The sequence below is a fragment of a genome, unplaced genomic scaffold (assembly GCF_019419815.1).
Source record: "Pyrus x bretschneideri cultivar Hongxiangsu unplaced genomic scaffold, Pyrus_bretschneideri_v1 Contig28, whole genome shotgun sequence".
In the NCBI taxonomy this organism is placed as follows: domain Eukaryota; kingdom Viridiplantae; phylum Streptophyta; class Magnoliopsida; order Rosales; family Rosaceae; genus Pyrus; species Pyrus x bretschneideri.
The window spans coordinates 4,298,617-4,314,767 of record NW_025999590.1 but is presented as its reverse complement, the minus strand read 5'-3'; the positions used below and the strand labels follow the sequence as shown (position 1 = coordinate 4,314,767).

Sequence of the window (16,151 nt, the reverse complement as noted above, 5' to 3'; positions counted from 1 at the left end):
AAGAGATGGGTTGTTTCCTTTGTTCTACGTACGACTCTATTATTCATGGTGATGGCTACTACTACATTATTGTTACTTGTCTTCTAATCAATTATTACCTCCACTAAAATCAAGAACTTACCTGAGTAACACGAGTTTATCATCACGTGACATCTCATATTAATGAAATGATAATTTTATATGAAACAGGTTCATCATTACATTTATGTGGCGTTCATTTTCCAATAATGCATTGCTGTGTGCAAGTTTTTTTTCACATAACAATGTATTATTAGATCGAAATATCACGTTGTAGTGAATCCCGTTTTATGTAAGTTGCTCTTCATTTTCAAAGACATATAGACAAAAAATTTTACATATTTTTATCTCATTGACACACAACGTTACCATAACGGTAAACCTATGCCATATCAATTATTAACTTAAAGTGACACCCCTCTTTATTCAATTTTTCAGACCAACCTGCATCTCAGACCGGCCTAACAGCATAAGGGAAAAGTTGGACACGAGGATATAACTTGGGTGACAAGTTTGATTCGGCAAAGTGGATTGCTAACATGCATGTTCGCGACTCACGAGCAATAACACTAATTATGCCTTTTTATTTTTTATTTTTAACACAATCGATATAAAGAAGGAGAAAGTCGATCATGTGACACCATATGTGTGGATAAGCTTTCATATATAAGGAATGGGTCACAAGCAGGGTCTTGGGTGCTTGTTGTCGCGAGCAGCGTCGAGGGAATGGGTCACCAGAGGTGTCTTGGGTTGGTCGCCGCGACCTCCGAAAACAACTCGAACTATCTCGACACCCCTCAAGTTGATCTTGAGTTCAATTCGAGTGATCTCTCTTATCTCGAGTATTATATTTGTTTGTTGTTATAGTAGTCGAGGGGTAATGAGATGGGCACGAGTTTTCGATCAACAAAAAAACTAACCAGTGACAAGTCTATGACTAAGCATCTAAAATAATTAAAACATAATTTAAAAACACAGCATACACAACTTCATGAACTGACCGACCCTAATAAAGCATTTAAAAAGATTATTTCTTATAACTAAGAACAACTTCCATAGAACGGATTTACCACCACGTGACGCTTCAATCTAATAATACATTATCATGTGAATAAAAACTTACACTTGACCATGTATTATTAGATATAAAAAGCCACATAACTATAAATTTATTCCATGTAAGTCCTTTCCCTATAGTTGCGAGTGCATGGAACTTAACAATTTGAGAGCAATAGCTTCTTGTTCCTCCAAAGATATTGAGTCAGCAATGAACCCCGGTTTATCCCTCTTTTTTTATCTCCCCATCGCTCTCACTATCAAAGTATATCTTTGGCCTTTTACGGGGTCGATCTGCAGACGGCTCTCCTTCCGAATCTGAAACATCATCCTCCTCCTGCTCGTCCGTGTTCCCTCTCTTCGACTTAATCTTATCCTTTAAACGCTTCTCGCGGCAGCAATGACGGTATGGAACCTTGTCATCCTTGTCCACCTTCTTCAAATCTTCCCTAAGCTTCCTCTAATATTCGTTCTTCTTGTCTACGTTAAAAAAGAGAGCAATTTCAGGGCAATCACTTTCTTTGGAAGAGACAAGATCCGACACGAAAATGCATACCTTGAATTTGATTGAGCAGACCACTGTCATTGTTGGTATCAGCCAGCCTTGCTAGTGGTGGTAGCGTGTTGCCTTCCTCGTCAAAAACAACTCTAGTTCCCACTGGTCTATGGATATTGATCTTTAACTAAGTATTATGAGTTCAGAGTTCGTCGTGTGACAATGGTAATGCATCCACTATTACTAAAGCTGGACAAGATCTTCTTCGATAACCAAGTCACGTTTAGCTTATAGTTTTTGTTGACTCATTGAAAACTGAAAAAAAAAAAACAAAAATGTTATCATACTGCCCTTTAAGCTAATCATCTGAGTTAAAACAAGTATAAAACATAATATGCATGAAACTTACAAAATATGTTCATTTTTCTTCCTTCTCCGTCTGCGGCATGTGCTATATCATTTGTTAGAAGAGGATCTTTATCCCCTTCCTCGTCACTAGAATAACCAAGATCAAGCTCCTCTTTACGAAGCAGCTCCAATTCATTGTCCTTGTCCAAATGCTCTGGTTCAACAGTGGGAGATAGTTCTGATACTTTCTTGGATGAGGACTTGATTTTGTTGTTTAAAAAGCGGATTCTGGGGGTCGATGCAAGACCTATCGATGCAGAAAACTCATCAATGGGTAGTTTTGTAACGTCGAAATTCTATTTGTCCTTCTTGTCAACAGATTTCAGATACGTTTTAAAGGCACTTTGAGCCAGACCGTGTAGATCTGGGTCTTGGACTATAGAATCTGCCAACTTTCCGGACACTGATTGCACTACGTTCTTGTTAGGCTGAGAAATCAGTGGAACAGCTAATTTAACGTAGGCCACAAATCAATGGCAGGAACAATAGAAAGATGTGGAAAATAGAGAAAAAGTACAATCACTTTACCTTTATTTCCCGTATAGGTATTTTTGCCGCTTGTAATTTCTCAAGCATTTTTTCTTCCGACGGCATCAGAAATAAAAGTGATTTCCCTACCGAGTCATAGCGAGCGGTTCGACCAACTCTGTGTATGTAAGATGCAACATCTCCTGGACAATCCACCTGCACATGCGAAAAAGATGCAACATCACAAATTCCATCAGAGCTTCCTTTTACCTTTCTAGCTTATGGTGAAGACAAAAACTCACCTGAACAACCCAGTCGACTCCCTGGTTGAAGTCAAGGCCTCTTGAAGCCACATCAGTCGAAAAAAGTACTGAAGGTTGTTTACTAAACTCTGAGACCGTTGCCATTCTTTTATGTTGGTCCAAACTTACCATAAAAAGACATCAAGGATATTCCAGAACGAAGCGTTGTAAATGCTTCATATGCAAATTGTACCTATTAATACACCAATTCGACAAAGCTTAGTAAATCATGGATCGGTAGCACGTGAAAAATGTACATGAAGTATTATTCAGCAAATATGCTTTGAGTTTCAAGAAAGTGTACTTTAACGAATCATTAAGAAATGTACAAAAGATGATAAAATTTAGAAAAAAACACAAATTCACATAACACAGGTCGACTTACCTGCTTTCTGGTTGATAGAAACACTAGAACCCTAGATTTTAGATTTTTTTTTTTATGAACCTCCACAACACGTCTAACTTTTGGTGAAGAGAAACAATGACAAATGTTTGCTGCAAATTACTAGGAGTGGCTGTCGCAGACTTCTCATGCACGCTGAAATTCTGGACCCTTCAAACATAGAGCTGCGAGATCCTTAACATCCTTCAGGTGAGTTGCCGAGAAGAGTAAGGTTTGCCTTTGCTTCGGTAGCTGTGAAATGATTGCATTCATCGTCTGCTTAAAACTCGGATCGCTGAGCATACTATCCACCTGGTCAAGGACAAAAACCTGCTCCACAGCCGTGAAAGTCCACCCAAATTAGTAGTAAAATAAATACATACATACGTATACACATATATATAGGAGAAGCTTCATAATAGGGATGCCTTTTCTACTAATCACGGAAGGGGATTGCATGTAAGATTGCATGTGAGCCCAAACATGTAATGCTCTTTGGTAATCCGAACCGTTCAATTTTGAATCATCAAAGTCTTGGATTTTGACGATTTTTTGTAAGGATGATTCTTAAAAGGGTATCTAAAAACTAGATGGTTTTGATTATTGAAACCCACTGTCGGAGTGCCCTGAACAATGGATCCCTCTTAAGAACGGGGTCCTACATAATATATAGAGACAATGGAGAAATACTACTGTCATGGATACCCAAAAAAAGGGGATAACTTGAGTTCCAAGTTAACAGATTTGACGGTTTGAGTTGCAGGAGGTTAACCGAGACCAAGTTTGAGTTCCAAGCTAGTGTGGATGTAATTAAGTCAAAGAATAAAGCAATTTAAGAAACAAGGGGCAACTGCAGATTCAATACAATATTACTGATAGAGATGGTAAAGTCGACCTGAAGCTGTGAATCGTCAAAATTTGGCGTTTCATCCATGTGCTGAAGAAGCCGGCCGGGCGTGTAAACCAATATGTTGCACTCATTTACGAGCTCCTTCTCTGCTTCGGCATCTTTTCCACGGCGACATCTTTTCCTCCTCCTTCTTTCTGGGTTGCAGGGGGTTGGGTTTGTGGTGGGGTGAGGGGGACGAACTGGGTTTGGTTTGAGTTTTTTTTTTTTTTTTTTCCTTCTTCTTTCTGGGCTGCAGGAAGATGGGGAAGAGAGAGAGGAGGGAGGGATGAAAGGAGAGGTTTATTTTTTAAAATTTTTATGTACTTTTTTATTTATTATTTTAATATTTAAATAATATATAATGAATTTTTTTTTGTTTTTAATAATATTTTATTAATTTTTTAATAAAAAATAGGTTCCGGATTAAGCCACGTCAGCATTTAATTGAGAAATAAATGGTCAAGCTAACGAAAGGTATAACATTGACATAAATTCTAAAGATGAGGTATGATATTGTCAATTTTAAAAGATAAGGTATGAAAGTGTCACAATAGTTGAGGTAGTTTTTTGTAGTCTACCCAAGAATAAAGCAATTTAAGAAACAAGAGGCAACTGCAGATTCAATACAATATTACTGATAGAGATGATAAAGTTGACCTGAAGCTATGAACAGTCAAAATTTGGCGTTTCATCCATGTGCTGAAGAAGCCGGCCGGGCGTGTAAACCAATATGTTGCACTCATTTACGAGCTCCTTCTCTGCTTCGACATCTTTTCCACGACGACCTCCAATTAGGAGGGCAGCACTAAAACTATGGTGCCTCCCCACCAGTCTCAACACATCAAATGTTTGACTGGCTATTTCCCTTGTCGGAGAGATTATGATGCTGCCCACCCCATCCTGAGGACACCATCTCTCTCTGTACAAATTTTCCACAATCTGAAAACAAGGCAAAGGCAACTAAGTTCTTACATTGTTTAACCAAAAAAAAAAAAATCCAAAGAGACGACGCCACCCAACAGACTGATTGGAATAACAAAAGCAAGAGTCTTTCCGGAGCCAGTCTTGGCAAACACGCCCTCTGAATATCGCTCATTTGGACGTACTTCTTGGATTGGCGTAAGGTGTCCTTGGTCTTCTTAGAGACATGGGGTTGGAACCGCGTTCGGGTTGCTGGGATTCGATCCACGATTTCAGAAGCTCGACTTCCTAGAGCTCCGAGTGTTTACTTTGCATGCGAGATTTCTTTGATTTGGGTTTTCTCATTGTCGCTTCGTTGGTTGTGTTTCTACTTTGAACTGTGGAAATACGATCAGAGAGTGAGAAACTGACAGATCAAATGTTTGACTAGTTATTTCCCTTGTTGGAGAGATTATGATGTTGCCCACCCCATCCTAAGGACACCATCTCTCTCTATACAATTTTTCCACAATCTGAAAACAAGGCAAAGGCAACTAAGTTCTTACATTGTTTAACAAACAAAAAAAAAACTGAAGAGACGACGCCACCCAACAGACTGACCGGAATAACAAAAGCAAGAGTCTTTCTGGAGCCAGTCTTGGCAGCACCGCGAACATCTCTGCCGCATAAGGCGTGGGGCAAACACACCCTCTGAATATCGCTCATTTGGACGTACTTCTTGGATTGGTGTAAGGCGTTCTTGGGTCTTCTTAGAGATGGGCAGCTGGTCAAACCCGATGACGCCGGCGTAGCGCGAAAATCTTGTGGAGTCGAGGCGGCCAGTGCAGCGTTCGAGGGCAAAGCGGGGAGAGACATGGGGTTGGAACCGCGTTCGGGTTGCTGGGATTCGATCCACGATTTCAGAAGCTCGACTTCCTGGAGCTCCGAGTGTTTACTTTGCATGTGAGATTTCTTTGATTTGGGTTTTCTCATTGTGGCTTCGTCGGTTGTGTTTCTACTTTGAACTGTGGAAATACGATTAGAGAGTCAGAAACTGACATATGCTATCGAGAGAGAGAGAGAGAGAGAGCGCAAGCGAGAGGCAAAGGTCTCCAAGGTAAACTGTGGGGTTTAGAATGAAAACTTTTGAGTTTTAACGATAAATACAAAATAAAAAGTAAAGTGAATAACATCATAATTGATATTTTAGTGTAAAAATATGATTTTTCGTTGAAGTAAACAGTACCGAAAGTTTTTTTGTTGTTAAAGTTCTCTTTATAATACGGTAGGGTTTAGAATGAAAACTTTTGAGTTTTAACGATAAATACAAAATAAAAGGTAAAGTGAATAGCATCATAATTGATATTTTAGTGTAAAAATATGATTTTTCGTTAAAGTAAATAGTAACGAAATTTTTTTATTTTTATTTTTTTTGTTAAAGTTCTCTTTATAATACGGAATAAACTTGTAAATTTGGGCTCCTACCGGGCTATAAGCTTTTAGGCCCATAGGTTTACGGGTTGCTCCATATAAAAGCTGCAATGCAGGGATTATAACCCAAAAGCCAAGACAGCGTCCCCCGTCTCTTGCCTGCGGTGAAGCTTCAAGTCTTCCTGGTCAGTGAGAAACAAAATCCCTAAAAACTATGGGCGTCGAGAAGAGAGAGAGAGATTCGACGGAGGAGGAGCGCGGGAACAGCAGCAGCAGCAGCAGTCGGATGGACACGGGGAGGGCGGAGGCTCCGGTGTGGCTGATGAAGTGCCCGGTGGTCGTAGCCAAGTCGTGGAGCTCCCACAACCCCTCCGATCCCCACCCGATCGCCAAAGTCGTCCTCTCTTTCGATCCCCTCCGTGCTGACGACCCATCTGCCATGGAGGTTTTTGTTGCTTTCTATCAATTCCATCGCTCTTTCGGAGTTATTGATATAAAATTTTGAATTAGGGTTAGAAATTCGAAGGATTTGGGGTTAGTGCAGTGACTAGTAGCTTAGTTGAGGTTGTGACTAGTGATTTTAGAGCAAAACCCTAATTGTTGTTATGCTCTGCCACTGATTGATTGGTTTTCGAATGCTCCATTTGCATTCTGCATTTGGTTGATTATGATTTCTGGTTTTGCAATCAGTTCAAGATGGAGATGCCTGGCTCTGCGGCTGCGAATTTGCCACAAAGTTATTCCTTGAATATGTTTAAAGACTTCGTTCCCATGTGCGTTTTTTCGGAAACAAATCAAGGTGAGGTTTAGGAATTCAATTTGCTGACACTCGTTGTGTTCGTAGATTTCCTTTCGTAAATATCTAATAGAGTTGAGATTCTTCATTTTGTTTACTGCACATTTAAACTAATGATCAACTCCGTTGATTGCAAAAATTTCTTCTCTTTCACGATGTGTTTAGGGTTTAGACGAATAAGAGCTTTATGCAGGGTTTAGACCACTGCACAGAAGAAAAAAATGCCGAAAATTGAGTCTTGGGCTGTAGAAATTGATTGGTTCCAAGACATATGATATAATGCATCTATGTTATAGATAATATGCAGGGCGACCTGCAGAAACTTGTTCCCCAATAAGTATAGCTCTACCGATGGCCAATTTGTTCATCAAGTCATAAGTTATATGTCCTGCTTTTGTTTTCCTGCTCACCATTTTACTACCCTCTCTCTTCGTTGTACACCGTTTAGTTTTGAGGTCGATAAAAATAATCAAAAGCTTTTGCTTTCATTGTAGGCAAAGTTTCTGTGGAAGGTAAAGTGGATCACAAGTTTGATATGAAGCCTCACGGTACTAACATTGAGGAGTATGGGAAGCTGTGTCGTGAAAGGACAAACAAATCCATGATCAAGAACAGACAAATACAGGTGCCATTTTCTTCCATGTGTTTCTGATACAGCAGTTCCGATGGTATATGAATAACAGATTTTGATTGTCTCTCTTTAATTTATTCCAAAGATGATCGACAATGACCGAGGAGTACTTATGAGGCCCATGCCTGGGATGATTGGTTTGGTTTCATCCACCTCAAAGGTATCCGTTGCTTCCTATTCATCCATTTCTACAGACTAATACCAAAACAAGGAATAACCTTTTGAATTATCTATTTCAGGATAAGAAGAAAACGGCACCGGTTAAACAATCAGACATGAAAAGGACTAGAAGAGATCGTGGGGAACTGGAGGACATAGTGTTCAAGTTATTTGAACAAAAACAACCAAACTGGACCTTGAAGCAGCTGGTGCAAGAAACCAATCAACCTGCGGTTAGTATTTTATTCATTTTGTTTATGCTTAAGCTAACTGCTATATTCCATATTTTCAAAAAAATTGGAATTAGTTTCATAAATGCGATAAATAATGCTTCAACTCTGCAATCTTACAATTTTTGGATGTTTCATCTGCAGCAATTCTTGAAAGAGATACTGAATGAGCTCTGCGTTTACAACAAAAGGGGAACGAACCAGGGTACTTACGAGCTCAAGCCAGAATACAAGAAATCTGTTGAGGATACTGAAGAATAAGCTTTACACTCCGCCTAATCGAGCGTTATCCATTGTTCTCTCAAGAACAGGAAGTCGAAATGAATTAGCAAGAAGAATAGCCAGCTGGTTGCGTGGGGCAGCAGAGTAACAACATCAAGAACTTCAACCCACGAAATATCGGAGGCAATAGTCTAATTTTCTTTTTCCAACCTGAAATGTGCAACTATAATGTGTTTGATCTGACGAGAGAGATAAATGCTTCGATAAACCAAACTTCCGAGGCAAGCGTGTATAATTCTGTATCAGCTTGTAAGATAATACTTTCACTACGGTTTTAGCTGAATAGTTTTATTACTTTTGATACTTTGCTGGACAAATGAAACCATATATGCATTGTTTTGTAGAATGCTCTTGGATGCCTTGTTCAGTTGTTCCTGCTGCGGAAGCCCTCCTCTGTCGTAGGTTTTGTTCACTCAAGTTTCGTCTATAGAAACCTATCAATTTTATTTAAAATAAAAAGATTCTTATATCCATATATAAAAGTATTACATAGGGTTAGTGATTTCCTAAGAAAAACAATTATTTTCTCTGGGTAGGAATCCGGTTTGGAAACAAAATAATGTGGTAATCAAGCGACTGTCGAATCTCACTTTTTTGTGCTTATCTATAAATTTCACTTTGTCGTGCTTTTCTAAAACTCCTCAAATACAAGGAAATGGGTATAGAGAACAACGGATTCATAAAAAAAATAAAAGAAGACTATGTTTGGAAGTTTAGTAAATTATTCTGGGTGCCTAAAGAAATATGTGAGAGTAAATTGAGTGTCCAGAAAAACGAAGCTGTTCAAAGAGAAAATTTGGGTGTACACAAAACGACTCTAAACAGGACTACTTAAAGATTGATTATCCAAAGGAAAATTAATGAAAATAACTTGAAAACTTTGAGTTTTAACGATAAGGACAAAATAAAGGGGAAAGTAAATAGTATTAGATTTGACTTTTTAGTGTAAAAATATGGTTTTTCGTTAAAGTGAGGATCGTTGACTTTTTGTTAAAACTCCAACTATCCAATCGATAATGATGTGGGCTATACGTACATGCTAACTGGCCTGCTAAAGGCCCAATCATCCCTATTGCAATTGTTGCGCAGAGACTTGCATTAAAGTGGAGATGCCAAATTGGCAGTGTCTGCCTTATACCCAAACCATGCATTTTTATGTGCTTTAGCTTCTATACCTGGCCTCGCATAATTGGTTTGAGCGAGTTATCTTAACGTCTTTGTTTCATGTAAGTATTCTCTGATCACCTTAACGTCCTTGGTTTGGTCTAATCATATTATCATTGTTAGTACAATGGTGGCTGTGTTGGTTATAAAGCTAAGAAAATATATCTTACATAGTCTTGTGAAAGAAAAAAAAAGTGCAACATCTGCTTTTTGTTTATATTTATTTATTTATTGATATAAAACTAAATTGATCAAGACAGATCGAAGAATTATAGTATGAAATGTAAAACGACTCAATCAAGCAAATGAAAACTCTGCATGTCTTTGACCCCTTTTTGAAAAATTGTATGATGAACTTGTATGAAAATGGTATACGAAACCTAACTAGTTGAAATGTTGAGAGCAGCGGCCGCCACTAGACCAACACGTAGAATATTTTGGATTCAAAATATTATGATGCCAATAGGGTATGGGGATATATATCTATAATTTTCTCCAATACCATCATTGCCCGCACTATTTCTGTGCAAAAATGCATAGTTATATATTATTACTCATGCCAAACAAAATAAATCGTTTGAATCTTGTCACACATGTAGATCCATCACGCATGTTTTCTTAATTAATGTCAAATTGTTTAAAGTTGTTTCATAACCATTTTGTTTTGTTTTGCATTTTTTTTTCTTGAAAACTCACAAAAATATTCAAATTTTGGTTTTCAGCTTAAAAAGTATAAAATAATTACCAAAGTAAGTTCCAGCTTCTCAATTTTTTTTATTAAAATAAATTAATAAATAAGCGAAACAAAAAAAAAAAAATGAAATGTTATCAAACAGATCTATGGTGTGAGGATACAAACCCTAATCAATTATTGAGTTCATTGATTGTGCCGCGATTAAACCAGTGACTACGAGATTCTAACAACTTGGAGTTTCAAGGCAACTGACATCCACTGAGCTCAGTGTGTGAGTTGATGTTTCAATAAAAATGCATGAAGATGCATGATGCCTATCTAAAACAAGGCTGATCACAATCGAGGCCACGAAATATCGGAGGCAATAGTCTAATTTTCTTTTTCCAACCTGAAATGTGCAACTATAATGTGTTTGATCTGACGAGAGAGATAAATGCTTCGATAAACTAAACTTCCGAGGCAAGCATGTATAATTCTGTATCAGCTTGTAAGATAATACTTTCACTGCGGTTTTAGCTGAATAGTTTTATTACTTTTGATACTTTGCTGGACAAATGAAACCATAGATGCATTGTTTTGTAGAATGTGTAAGATGTAACTAGCAACTAATCACCAAGACCAAAACATGAACTACAAACACAAAAGGACTAATCAAATATATGCACATTGCAAAACAGAAAGCGAATCATACCTGCAGCAACACCAGCACTTGAAGCCATCGCAGCAAACCAGTGAACCTTCTCTTCTCTTGCAGAGTATCAAGAGCTCGACTCACAGATAGGTTATGGTCCAGTATGAGCATGGTATCTGTGAGAAGAGAGGCCACTATATATATACATATAGACTATTCCAAGACTGATCAGGATTCCCTATCAAATCCTAATTGGAAAACACCTCTTGTTTTCCGTATGCTAACCAAATCCTTTACTGTAAAGGATCAGCACTCCTCTTGTCAATAGGACTTTTCCATCTCTAATTGAATACCTTCAACTGTTCTCAAAACTTCTTTATCTCATACTCATATTCTTACATTCTCCCACTTGAGTATGAGAAAAGTTTTAAGTACACAGTTTATTCAATCATACTCAGACAGAAGTGTACACTAAGTCCTGTTAACAAAAGTTTTCAATCACAACCAATCTTACATACATTTCAAAATGTAGAACTCTGAAAATCTTCATTACAACCATAATGCAACAAGGTTTTTCACGAGTCACATACATCCAATTTGTATCTGTACTGTTGTGAACTTCAATTAGTTTTATCAGATAAGCAAAATAATTTGCTCCCACTATTTCACATTATTGACAGCAAAATAACCAATTGCTCCAGACAACATGTGAAACAATAGTTCAACAACAACTGCTTATACAGACAAGCTGTTTTTCAAGCATCAAATGAACTATCAAGTTTTTTATTTCAGAAACACAATAGACCATTGTCACAAATCTCACTAGAAAATAAAACTTCTAAAATAAAGCTACCTAAACAAATATTAGCCTTAAGCTTTATTAAAATACATAAAACCTGTTTTCATTGCTGCACCAGCTCTTTGAACTTCACAGCAGCAACTTCGACAGTCAAATACGCAACAAGGGATTACTCCCACTGATCAAATGATTCATGTACCCCCATCCGCGAAACATGAGCTTTAAAAACCCCTATTGGTAACGCCTTGGTCAAGGGATCTGCTATCATCAAATCAGTGCTCAAATGTTCCACTTGTATAGCCCCTTCTCTCACCTTTTCTCGAACTTTAAGAAACTTCACATCCATCAATCTAGAGGCTGAAGTTCTTCTATTATTCTTGGCAAAAAATACTACAGAATTATTATCACAGTGCATTTTAATCGGCCGTTGAACAGAATCTACAATCTTTAAATCTGTTAAGAAGTTCCTTAACCACACGGCCTGTTTCATTCCTTCAAAACAAGCTATGAACTCTGCCTCCATAGTAGAGGTTGCAATTATTGTTTGTTTTGCACTCTTCCAAGAAACTGCACCACCACCAAACATAAACACATAGCTACCTGTGGATTTTCTGTCATCTATATCACCAGCTAAGTCTGAATCGGTATAACCAACTAATTCCAGATTCTCTTCTTTGCCATAAACCAACATGTATCCTTTGGTTCTCTGCAAGTACCTCAGAACCTTCTTTGCAGCTATCCAATGAGACTCTCCTGGATTTGCTTGAAACCTTCCTAACATTCCTACTATGAATGCTATATCTGGTCTTGTGCAGATTGTAGTGTACATCAAACTACCTACTAAGGAGGCATAAGGTTTGTTTTTCATTTTGTCTACCTCAACGGATGTCTTGGGACACTGATCTTTAGAGAATTTATCTCCCTTATTCACAGGTACTTCAGCATTGTTGCATCTTTCCATATTGAATCTTAGCAATACTCTGTCTATGTAACCTTTCTGTGATAGACCAAGTAACCTTTTGGATCTGTCCCTAATGATTTCAATACCAAGTACATAGTGTGCCTTACCAAGATCCTTCATCTCGAAATTTTTGCTCAGTATATCCTTGGTGTCATTAAGTAGCTTAACACTAGAGCTTGCAAGGAGAATGTCATCGACATACAGGATTAAAATGATGAAGTTTGATCCTGACCATTTGATGTAAATACAATCATCCAATTTATTTTCCACGAAGCCAAAACCTGTGACAACCTGATCAAATTTCAAAAACCACTGTCTTGATGCTTGCTTCAGTCCATAAATGGACTTGTTGAGTTTGCAGACCTTGTTCTCTTTCCCCCTTTCAACAAATCCAGGAGGTTGTAGCATGTATATGTTTTCCTGGAGTTCACCATTGAGAAAGGCAGTTTTTACATCCATTTGATGTAGCTCTAGATCGAAATTTGCAACTAATGCCATAATCATCCTCATAGAGTCTTTAGAAGAAACAGGTGAGAATGTGTCATTGTAGTCGACTCCTTCTCTCTGATTGAAACCCTTGGCAACCAATCTTGCCTTGTACCTTTCAACCTTGCCCTGAACATCTCTCTTGGTCTTGTAGACCCATTTGCATCCTATAGCCTTGATTTGGGGGTTAGAATCCACCAATGTCCATACTTTATTCTGTGACATCGATTCTAATTCCTCCTTCATTGCTGTGTTCCATAATGCATGTTGAGGGCTGTTCATAGCTTGAGTGTATGTAAGAGGATCATCTATATCGCCAAAATCAAACTCACTTTCTTGCAAATAAACATAGTCATTTGACATGGTAGTCTTCCTGATTCTTGTTGATTGCCTTAATGAAGCAGATGGTTCATTGATAACTCCAGTGGTTGATCCTTGTTGAATTTCAGAACTAGGATCTGATTCCATTCTGTCTTGAATAGACTGATTCTCATCTAACGGAACTGCAGCTGAGAAAGGTATCAAGATTTCTTTGTAGTTTGTTTCTGAAGGAGCTGCCTCAGTGAGATTTTGTTCTTCAAACATGAAAATTCCTTGTGACAATTCTGCAACATCTTGATCCTCAAAGAACCTGGCATTATGAGTTTCTTGAATCCGAGTGTGACTTTGAGGACAATAGAACTTATAGCCTTTGGATTTCTCTGAATATCCGATGAAGTAGCATGTGACAGTCCTTGCATCAAGTTTCTTCTCATTCGGATTATACATTCGAGCCTCAGCTTTACATCCCCAAACGTGAAAATGATCAAAACTAGGCTGCCTCTTGCACCAGATTTCGAAAGGTGTGGATGAAACTGCTTTGGAAGGCACTCTATTCAAGATATAAGTTGCTGTCTTTAATGCCTCTCCCCAAAGAAAACCAGGTAACTTTGACCTTGTCATCATGCTTCTCACCATTCCAATCAACGTTCGATTCCTCCTCTCAGAAACTCCATTCTGTTGTGGTGTCCCAGGTGTGGTGTATTGAGCAACGATACCTTGTTGCTCGAGATATTGAGCAAAAGGCCCCTTCTTTTGTCCAGCCTCAGTGTACCTGCCAAAGTATTCTCCTCCTCTATCGGATCTAACAATCTTAATGACCTTTCCTAGTTGTTTCTCAACTTCAGTTTTGTAGACTTTAAAACAATCAAGAACTGATGACTTCTCACATATCAGATAAGTATAACTGAATCTTGAAAAATCATCAATGAAGTTGACAAAATAAGAGTTTCCACATATGGTTTTGGTAGAAAAAGGTCCACAAATATCAGTATGTATGATTTCCAGCAAGTCATGACTTCTCTTAGCTTCTAGTTTTCTAAAATTAGTCATCTTTCCCTTGACACAATCAACACATTCGATTGCAGTATCAAAATTCAATTCTGGAATTAAGTTTTCCTTGGATAACTTAAGGACTCTTTCTTTAGATATATGTCCTAACCTTTTGTGCCAAAGAATAAATGAATCATCACCACAATGCATCCTTTTAGTACTTGTGTTTAAGACATATTGATTATGAGACTCTAAAGTACAGTTCAAACACCACAGGTTGTCACTCAGGTAAGCATCTCCCAGTACATGATCTAACTTGCCCTTTTCAAAAATTTTCAAGCTTTCATCATCTCCTAGAAAAGCAAAACCTTCCTTGACAATTCTAGAAGCAGAGACCAAATTTCTTCTCATTTTAGGCACATAAAGCACATCATTTAAACTCATTGTAAAACCAGAAGACAGTTTTAAAAATACCGTACCTATGGCTTCTACTGCAACCTTAGTTCCTTCACCCACAAAAACATTATAATTCTTGAAACCAGTTTGTTTTGACATTGTAAAGCCCTCTAAAGAATTTGTAATGTGGACTGAGTATCCAGTGTCAAACCACCAAGAATTCACAGGTATCTCAATCAAATTTGACTCAACACACACATTGATATGTTCCACACCCTTGCTTTTGAGGTAATCATTGAAGACTTGACAATCTTTCCTTAAATGTCCCTTAGTCTTGCAGAAGAAACATCTAAGTTTGGCAATATTTTTAGGTTTGAATTTAAGATTGTTAGATCCCTTAACAGAGTCTCTTACTTTAGCAGATGCAATTGGCTTAAAAGAGGTAGTCTTAGTATTGGAATTCTTACCATAGTTTCCTGGGAAAGAATTGAACGTCCTTTTCCCCTTGTCCGGATGCACAAAGTTTACTATTTCAGTATCCTTTGATCTTTCTTGCTTCTGTCTAGTCTCTTCTTGCACACACTGTGCAATAAGTTCATCAACATCCCAATTCTTGTCTTGAGTGTTATAGGACACTTTCAATTGGCTGAATTTACTTGGAAGCGCTTGGAGAATCATAAAAACAAGTTGTTTTTCTCCAATGTTGACATCTAGGGAATTCAACTTTTCAGCTGCATCGGTCATTTTCATGATGTGATCCCGAATGGAACCTGTGCCTTCAATCTTGTACGTGGTAAGCATTGCCATATATTGACTGATTTCTGCCTTTTGAGATTCCTTGAACTTCCTCTCAATTGCACCTAAATAATCAACATCCAATTCATGCTTCTTGATCCCCCCACGAACAGTGTCTGTCATGGCACTTTCAAGTATAGAAAGTGCCACCTTGTTGGCTCTAATCCATCTCTCTGCATCAGTTTTCTCAGCCCGAGTGCTTTGATCAGTTAAAACCGGCTTGGGAGTGTCGAGAGCAATGTCAAACTCATTAAGTGTCAACAAGAGGCCAATCTCTCGTCTCCACTTCTTGTAATTGCTTCCTCCAGTTAGAATAGGTATATTGGCTAAGTTCATAGTCCTTAATGATATTGCAGATGCTGCAGCAACAATGAAATCACCAATAAGAACTCATTAGTTCCAGATTTCATTCCAACATCCCTTTGCACATCATGACTATAATCATAGATTCATATACATAGTCTTA

The 16,151-nt window shown here is 38.0% G+C and overlaps 1 protein-coding gene and 1 pseudogene across 1 annotated transcript; one reads left to right on the top strand and one right to left on the bottom strand.

Moving 5' to 3' along the window:
• Window positions 1–1,297: 1,297 nt before the first annotated feature.
• On the bottom strand, window positions 1,298–6,003 carry LOC125479121 (annotated as a pseudogene).
• Window positions 6,004–6,473: 470 nt separating this feature from the next.
• LOC125479325 (transcription initiation factor IIF subunit beta-like) lies at window positions 6,474–8,794 on the top strand. The gene is made up of 6 exons (XM_048588522.1): window positions 6,474–6,795; window positions 7,041–7,149; window positions 7,641–7,771; window positions 7,863–7,937; window positions 8,017–8,169; window positions 8,311–8,794. Exons 1-6 carry the CDS (start codon window positions 6,565–6,567, stop codon window positions 8,425–8,427), a joined length of 816 nt encoding a protein of 271 aa, XP_048444479.1. The 5' UTR covers window positions 6,474–6,564; the 3' UTR covers window positions 8,428–8,794.
• The last annotated feature ends 7,357 nt before the right edge of the window (window positions 8,795–16,151 follow it).

Excerpts from the sequence above, each read along its gene's own strand:
- LOC125479325 (XM_048588522.1), top strand. The coding sequence starts at position 6,565 with ATGGGCGTCGAGAAGAGAGAGAGAGATTCGACGGAGGAGGAGCGCGGG. Across the intron at positions 7,150-7,640 it reads TTTTTCGGAAACAAATCAAG|GCAAAGTTTCTGTGGAAGGT; the intron begins GTGAGGTTTAGG and ends CTTTCATTGTAG. Across the intron at positions 7,772-7,862 it reads TCAAGAACAGACAAATACAG|ATGATCGACAATGACCGAGG; the intron begins GTGCCATTTTCT and ends TTTATTCCAAAG.